The 7892-nt window shown below is 34.6% G+C and overlaps 1 protein-coding gene across 1 annotated transcript in view; it reads right to left on the reverse strand.

Moving 5' to 3' along the window:
- Positions 1-7892, reverse strand: part of LOC122816181 (cytochrome P450 3A19-like) — a 112844-nt gene that overhangs the window by 39258 nt on the left and 65694 nt on the right. The window contains exons 2-3 of the mRNA XM_044088930.1: positions 6499-6559; positions 4665-4752 (exon numbers count right to left, since the gene is read on the reverse strand). Of these exons, the coding sequence (XP_043944865.1) occupies positions 4665-4752; positions 6499-6559 (149 nt within the window). The remainder of the gene's footprint in view (positions 1-4664; positions 4753-6498; positions 6560-7892) is intronic.

Consider the following 7892-nt stretch of genomic DNA (forward strand, 5'->3'; position numbering starts at 1 on the left):
TTACAGTCTCTTATTGTTGTTTCCTGGCTTCATTTGTTTGGGGTACTCAATAACAGTGACCAGACATTTGATGAAATGTTTTTCTTTTGTTGCGTCCTGTAGGGCTGGTTTGGTCAACAGTATTAATAGTCTCTAGGACTACACCAGAAAGTTGAATTTAAAATGTATGTTTAAAATAAAGCATCTATTGTTGGTGGAGTAGAATTGAGGTTAACTAGCCTCTTCAATCCACTGCTTCACCCTAGGTTGGCAGTTTTTGAAAAAAAGTTGTAAAAAAGAGATTAGGGTGTTACTTAAAAGAAGAACAACTATTAAGTTTTACAATTTATCTAAAGTGGACAGGGAAACACCATTTAATTTATCAAGACATCATAATGTGCATATTATGAAAGATGACAAAGGGGGCACTACAATTTTGATGGATTCTGAATTCTATATAGAAAAAATGCACAAGTTGTTACTTGATGAAGGAAATAAAAAGTTTTTAAAATATAGATTGTTTTGACAGCTGGTTATATGAGAATATCATTAATGCATTATTTAGTGAATCCACGTATTCAGATTTTTTAAAGTGGAAATCCCCAATTTAGGGGTGTTGTTTGACATTTCTAAAATTCATGCAAATGAGGTACATCCCCCTATTAGGCCAGTAATATTGGCCAAGAGTTTTACTAAAGGAAGCTGTGAATAATTTGCCATATTTTGTTACTGACACATTTCATTTTAAAGATTCTTTAAAGACGATCACAGTTAATGGGAATGATCTATTGGTGATGACTGATGTAAAGTGGGTTTATACAGTGATTCCACATGATAAAGGTGTTGAATGGGTTTCTAACATGCTACTTGGTCAAAAAGACTGCACTGCAGATGAAATCAGATTTATAGTTGAGTGATTGGAATGGGTTTTAAACCAATTATTTTTTGTTTAATGGATAGGTCTTCCAGCAAGTTAGGGGTTATGGCCACAAGAGCTAAACTAGTCCCCAATTATGCAAACCTAGTAATGGGACACTGGGAAAAGGAATTAATTTACACAAGTGAATTTTTTAAACAAGTTATTTTTATGTTCTTTTCAGGTGATATATATATATATATATATATATATATATATATATATATATATATATATATATATATATATATATATATATATATATATATATATATATATATATATATTAATATGGAGGGATACCAAGTCCCAGCCTGACAGGTTTATGGATTATTTTAAGAGTTTGTTTCAAAGAATTTTTGGAATTCAGATACAGAATTGAGAAAACTGGCATCTAATATTTAGATATGATGGTTTATAAAGTGGAAAATGAAAATGGTTATTGACTAGGGTGATTTGCATGGAAATGGGCAGTAATTCTGTATTCACTACAACAGTATGCACTCAGTCCACATTAGAAGCAATTTGTTTAAACGTATGGAATATAGGATGAAGGAATTAACCTCAGATGAGAAAAGCAAGGATGAAGTTATTTTAAAATTAAAGCAGAGATTTAGAAACGGGTTATCCTGAGAAGGTTTTAAATACTGACAAGTTAGTGGTAAGGAGCAATAAAGAAGATAAGGACTGGGAAGCAAGAATGGTTTTGGTTTACAATACTGATAGTAAGGCTATTAAGGGCATAATACAAAACAACTGCCAAGTGTTGAGTAGTAACCAGGAGGTGTTTTCTCTGGTGGGGGTTCAACCTCAATTTGTTAATAAAAAAGCCAGGAACATAAAAGCGGCTTTGGAAAGAGAGACATCAATTGAGACTCCCTTAACAAATAACAAAATGGTGGTTACACACAAATGTTACAGTTGGAATGCATGTAGGTACACTTTAGTTGGTCCTAGTGTATACTGCCCAGACACTATGGAAACATATAAACCATCAGGTATATCTACTTGTGACTCAAAGTATGCTGTTTATTATGCAACCTGCAATTCATGTGACAGTTTTTACATTGGAAAAACTGTTAGGAAGTTAAAAAGATGAAGTTTTGAACATCTTGGTACTATAAGAAGGAAAGATAATTTATATGCAACTTTCATGCACTCCCAGAAATGGATGAATTTAAAAAAGTGTTTGTTTGGAGTTTTAGATCAGGTATCCATTAATAAAATGGGAGGGATCGGGGAAGATTATTTAAATTACTAGGAGAATAAATGGCAAATTAATCTTGATGCTTGTGGTGGTAAAGATTTGAACACCAGTGTTAACTATACATGTGTTTTGAAAAAGTAACAAAAATGGTATGTGGTATTGGGTTCCCTTCAGAATCTCAAAATCCTAAAACTTCGAAATTCATATGGTCGAGACCATATGATCAAAGTTTTAGAACTTCGAAATTCTGAACAGAGATCTGCATACAGAGCGGAATGTGAGATTTCCCTTTTCCTTACTGTAATTTGATCTCAAAATTGGTATATTGAAGTAGCAGGGATGTGGTGGGTGCAGGGGGGGGGGCTTGCCCCCCTGCAGAAATGTTTAAAAATATGTTGTTTTCTTTTATTTTGGATTTGTTTCGGAATTTTGATATTCTGAAACATCAATCATATGGTCTTGATCATGTTTCAGAAATTTGGGATTCTGAAGTGAATCCGTGATACCACATGATTAATCAGGTGACTCACTGATTCACTACATAAGGCTGATTATGGATTTAGTAGTTTTTGATCCTTTTATGTGATTGTGAAGATAAAAATGCTTACTTTTTTATTTTTTATTACTGGGATTAAATTTTTTTATTCATCCTTTACTCTTTCTGTGAAATTTGTGGACTGTTTTTTACTAGTTAATAAAGATAGGTAGATAGATAGATAGATAGATAGATAGATAGATAGATAGATAGATAGATAGATGGGTCTACTTGGTTTTGCTGAATCTGATTTCACTGAATTTCATTTCACCCTGACCACTTCGCTGAAAACTTATTTCACTGAATCTCATTTCACTGAACTGCAGTTAGTATATATGGCACTGTATAGAGTACTGTAAGGCAAGTCCCCACTGTAGTGTGATCCTGGAGTTAGTATATATATTTAAGGGGGGGTGTGAGGGCATAGCCCCCCAGTTAGTATTAGTACATATTGTCTTCTGAAGAGAGTCACTGGTGTTGCAACTATGCATGTCTATTATTTAAAATGTATTGTTTGAAGTTTTAGGTAAAATACAATATAAAATAAATAAGATGGGGGCTATACCCCACACCCCCCAATGTGGGGGGCTGTGCCCCCCAACTATATATACTAACTCCAGGATTGCACTACAGTGGGGAAAAGGGCATATACCTTTTACTTGCCTTACAGTACTCTACACAGTGCCATATATATACTAACTGCAGTTCATTGAAATGATATTCACTGAAATTAGATTTCAGTAACTTGTGTTTTTAGTGATATGATCGGGTGAAATAAAATTCAGTGAAATGAGATTCAATGAAACAAAGTAGACCCAGATAGATAGATAGATAGATAGATAGATAGATAGATAGACAGATAGATTTACATGACCTAAGACCAGCTTAAATCTTTTCTAGAGTAGTAACTTTCAATCTATTAGGCTGACTCATGGTAGCTTTTTTAAAATGGACAGCAGTGGGAGTAAACCCTCATTCATGTCTAATATTTCTGTTCTTTAATTCTCATAGGTTCATAGATTTATACTAGACTAATGACCACCAGGGCCTTTGCAAGCCTAGCAGTGCAACCCAACCCAGTTTTGTCCTTGATAAGATGGGTAATGTTAGTAAAGAGGTAGCTAAGGGCTATGTGGAGGGAGTATGTTAGTTGGGGATTAATTTACTTGCTGTCAACCTCTGTCCAGCAGAAGTATCATACTGAAGCTTCTCTTTCTCCCAAGCATAAAAAAGAAAAAAATGCAAGTGAATAAATTATAATACAGCTCTCCTCCAGTTAAACAATTGTAAGTTTTGGCTATTGTGAACTTTATCCCATTACTATTTTTAAAATTAGTAACCACAAAAAGGGCAGGCTAAGAATTATAACAATGTACTTAACTTATCTGGAAGTGTATTAACAGGTGCTCAGTTGTCTCTTCCTAATCTGTGTTTGATTTTGTTTGTTTGTTTGTTTGTTTGTTTGTTTGTAGTTGCTAATTGGCGTAGAGTACTGATCCACATGGATCTTTTTCAGACTTAGCCAGGAAGTAATTCCTGTTAAAGTGACTTGGCCAGAGTCACACAACAGGCAAATGGACCACAGGAAGCAGCTCATTAACCGCTCATCGCCTTAATCCACTGTGCTAACTGCCAGACTAACAGAATAAATACAAAACACCTGAGTACTTAGCTATCATGTCCCTTTATTGTGATCAAAGGTAAAGACACATGGATAAATATATAATGGATGTATAACACACACACAGAAACACACACACACACACACACACACACACACACACACACACACAAACACACACACTCACACACACACACATGCACACACAATACAGTTCTTCTTTTTTTATAAAGGAAAACAGCATTTTATTTTTTTAAGTTCAAACACAAGTCACTTTTCTGTTGGCATGATATAAATATTTTCTATGACCTTGAAGTAGCACCAAGTAAAATGTTATAGACAAAAATGCAGTACAATACATTATAAAGCTAAACACCTATCAAACAGTGTAGGTAATAAAGGTTACCTTTGTAGGTATGATCCACTCCATTTGAACTGTACTGTTTATCAGATGTCTGAGAATCCATCATCATTTGAAGGAAATCCACTCGATCCTAGAAAGTTAATATGAAGAGCTCCCATACATTAACCTGGTATCATTCTTTAATGTGCAGAACAATCATATAAATCGATGGGGTAGTTTTATGCACATATTTTCATTTGCTATTCTTTTACAGCATTAGTGATCCACTGGTGAATTGTGTCACATGTCAGCTGGACAGAGAATCTGGTCAGTCTTGACATTTCTATGCCTTTCCTGTATTCATCGTCTCCTCCAATGTGTCAGTGATAACTAAGATGATGGTTTGTTTCCCTGATGCCCTCAGCACAGTAAGAATCTCAATACTAAGGCTTCAAACTTTGAATTAACAATCTATTTCCCATCCTTTGACATAAATCAGTTTAATGAAAACTGTTACTATGCAGTATTACAGATTTAACAAAATAGACAAGACATTTTGTTTCCAGGGCCAGGTATTACAGGCTCAAGGCTGGGGATTTTCTTCTTATCTTGTTGGGACTTCACTTTCCTTATATAGTGTAATATTAAAATAACACAACATAACTGCATGACATAACACAGCATAACACAAACTAATATGAGATAACATCACATAACATATAACATATAACATATATCATATATAACATATACCATAGACTAGTCAGGATAAGAAGTTCTAAAAGATGCTTTACTTTTTCCTGTCCTAAAATGTCCTATCGGCCATAAAAAATATCCAATATAGATTTAAACTTCTTGACATTTGGGTTTGATTAAGGCAGATTATTTCATTTCCATATCACTCTTACAATGAACCACCTCTTTCTTCTCTGCAGTGACCCTTTATCGTAACTTATTTAACTCATTTCATTCTGAAAAGCAGGAGGCTAATTAGTGCCTTTGTTTTCGGAGATTTTCTAAGCCAGGAAACAAATTGTTTCCTGTCAACATTTCCCCACAATCCCCTTCTGAAAACACACTTCATTAGATTTACCAAACCTGAAAAATGGTATGAGTTACAAAAAAAATGAAAAAATTAAATCACTTTGGTAGACAATGGGCTATACATTGGCATTAGTCTCAAATGTTTGTCTGCAGATGCTGATTTTATGTGGCAGATATATGAAAGAAAAACTGTATTTTGTTTGTCAAAAAATACTAGCATTATGATCAAACAAAAGGTTATATCTCTAAGTGTTCAAAATAGAGTGAATATATCAGTGAAGGAATTGTTCACCTGTTCAAGAGTTTTCCATTGATGTATGATATGAGGGGATAGCATACTACTGTTTTATGATGTTGCCAATTTATGCAAATTATGTATATAATAATTGCACAACATTTCAAAACAATATTAATCTGCAAAATCATTTATGTTTGATGGCAAGTATCAATGACGACATTGTGAGCCTTAATGTTTTGATAAGATGGTACCATTTCCACACTGTCTGTCTCACAGCTTTCATGAAATTAATGCAGTAATAAAAATACAGGTAATAGTCACAACTGCTTTAAAAAATTAGTATGTATATCTCAGAATGTCTTCACATTATCTACCAAGTTTTAATATAATTTTTCTGAACACCCACTACTTTGAATACACCACCCTCAACATGGCAGTATCACAAACTATTTTTGCATTATTAATATAAAAATGGAAATGTCATATTTATTCATAATTTTTTGTAAATGCTCCTTAATAACTCTAGCTCTGCACATTCCATGCTGACCATGAAATGTGTAGCAAATCATGTCAGCTTGTAGATGCCACCTTGATACCTCACCTTTATGTATGTACCTTTTCCAGGACTTTGAAAACGGTCATGATTGTACCTTTTGCAAGGTTACTGGGAAGTCTCCTGTAAAGATGAGCATACTCTGACAAATTACACAGGAACTCTGCTTTCCTGATGACTATACTCTTGTAGTGCATGAAGTATGAGGATTACACTCCAATATTTGAAAAAAAAACAAAGCAGTTAAGCACCAGAGTGGTTTGATACCCGACCTTAATAATTGTTAAGCAACCCCTGTTTAAGTTGCTAGGGTCAAGTCCAGCACTCGGCAGTAAAATCTGCCTATATTGACCAGAAATGACAACAGCAAAACAAAAGATTTGTTTCTGCCCACTGTCCATACCTGTAATGTGTCCTTAACTTCCTCTAAGAACTTAGAAACTTGCTAGAATAAAAGGATGTGTTAGCATGCATGTTCTGAAGGGTACAAACTCTGAAACTCAAATGTATGTTTTTATTTAATGACGTCTATCCTCTGTGGTTTGTCAGAAAACCACAGATTTTATGAAAAAAAATGAAGCAATAATCTGGATTTTCTTTGAAAACCAATGCAGTCGAGAGGCATGAAAATTAAGTGTAAACTTAACGGGCTGCCCTACACTGCTTTTCTGACAACAGCTACTAAATGCGTTATGGCTTTGGCAAAACATTTAGCTTTTTTTACTCCTGTAACTAGTATTACATGGAGCAGATAAAGGTCCATGCACTACAAAGAATTACGATCGTGTCAGTGATGTCACTGATCATAACCTTGCGTGTTCTTTAGATGGATGCCAAGATTCACCTCTTGAGATTTGTTCTTGAGGTGAATTTCTTGGCCTCCAAGTCTCGAACACATAATAAGCAGGTTAGGATCGGTGACCTGATCATAATCCTGCATGTAGGAAGCAATAAGTTAACCTGAACCATTATAACAGAAATTCATCACAGACACCTGATACACTAAAGTTAAAATCCCATCTTAATTATCACGTTTAATCAGTAACATAATGAAATACACCTCAGCTGGGTTATTCTATCCATGTAAGGAATATCAGACAAGGCTCTCCTTTCTGCATGTAAAAACATTCTAAACCCCTTTAAGCTTGCCATACATTTCTTTGGTATTAAGATATCACACTTCATTCTCAAACTTTTAAAGAGGCTTCACTAATGTGATTGCAGGATTCCTACTGGCAGTGTAGTTCCCTGTATTCGACTATGTGTAATATCCCTATTCGTACATATCAAGTCGCCTTCCTCATCCTTTGTTTTACCCCTCACCATGCTACATGCCATCCTTTCTTGGATCAGATTAATCACAGTAGGACTAATCCCTAGATGTAGCTCTAGCATAACCTCTATGTAGTTATGATAAGTTGTGAAAACAAATGTAGCCTCCCAGCATAATTTTCCT

Source organism: Protopterus annectens, chromosome 12.part0, assembly GCF_019279795.1.
Source record: "Protopterus annectens isolate FY-2018-M chromosome 12.part0, PAN1.0, whole genome shotgun sequence".
In the NCBI taxonomy this organism is placed as follows: Eukaryota; Metazoa; Chordata; order Ceratodontiformes; family Protopteridae; genus Protopterus; species Protopterus annectens.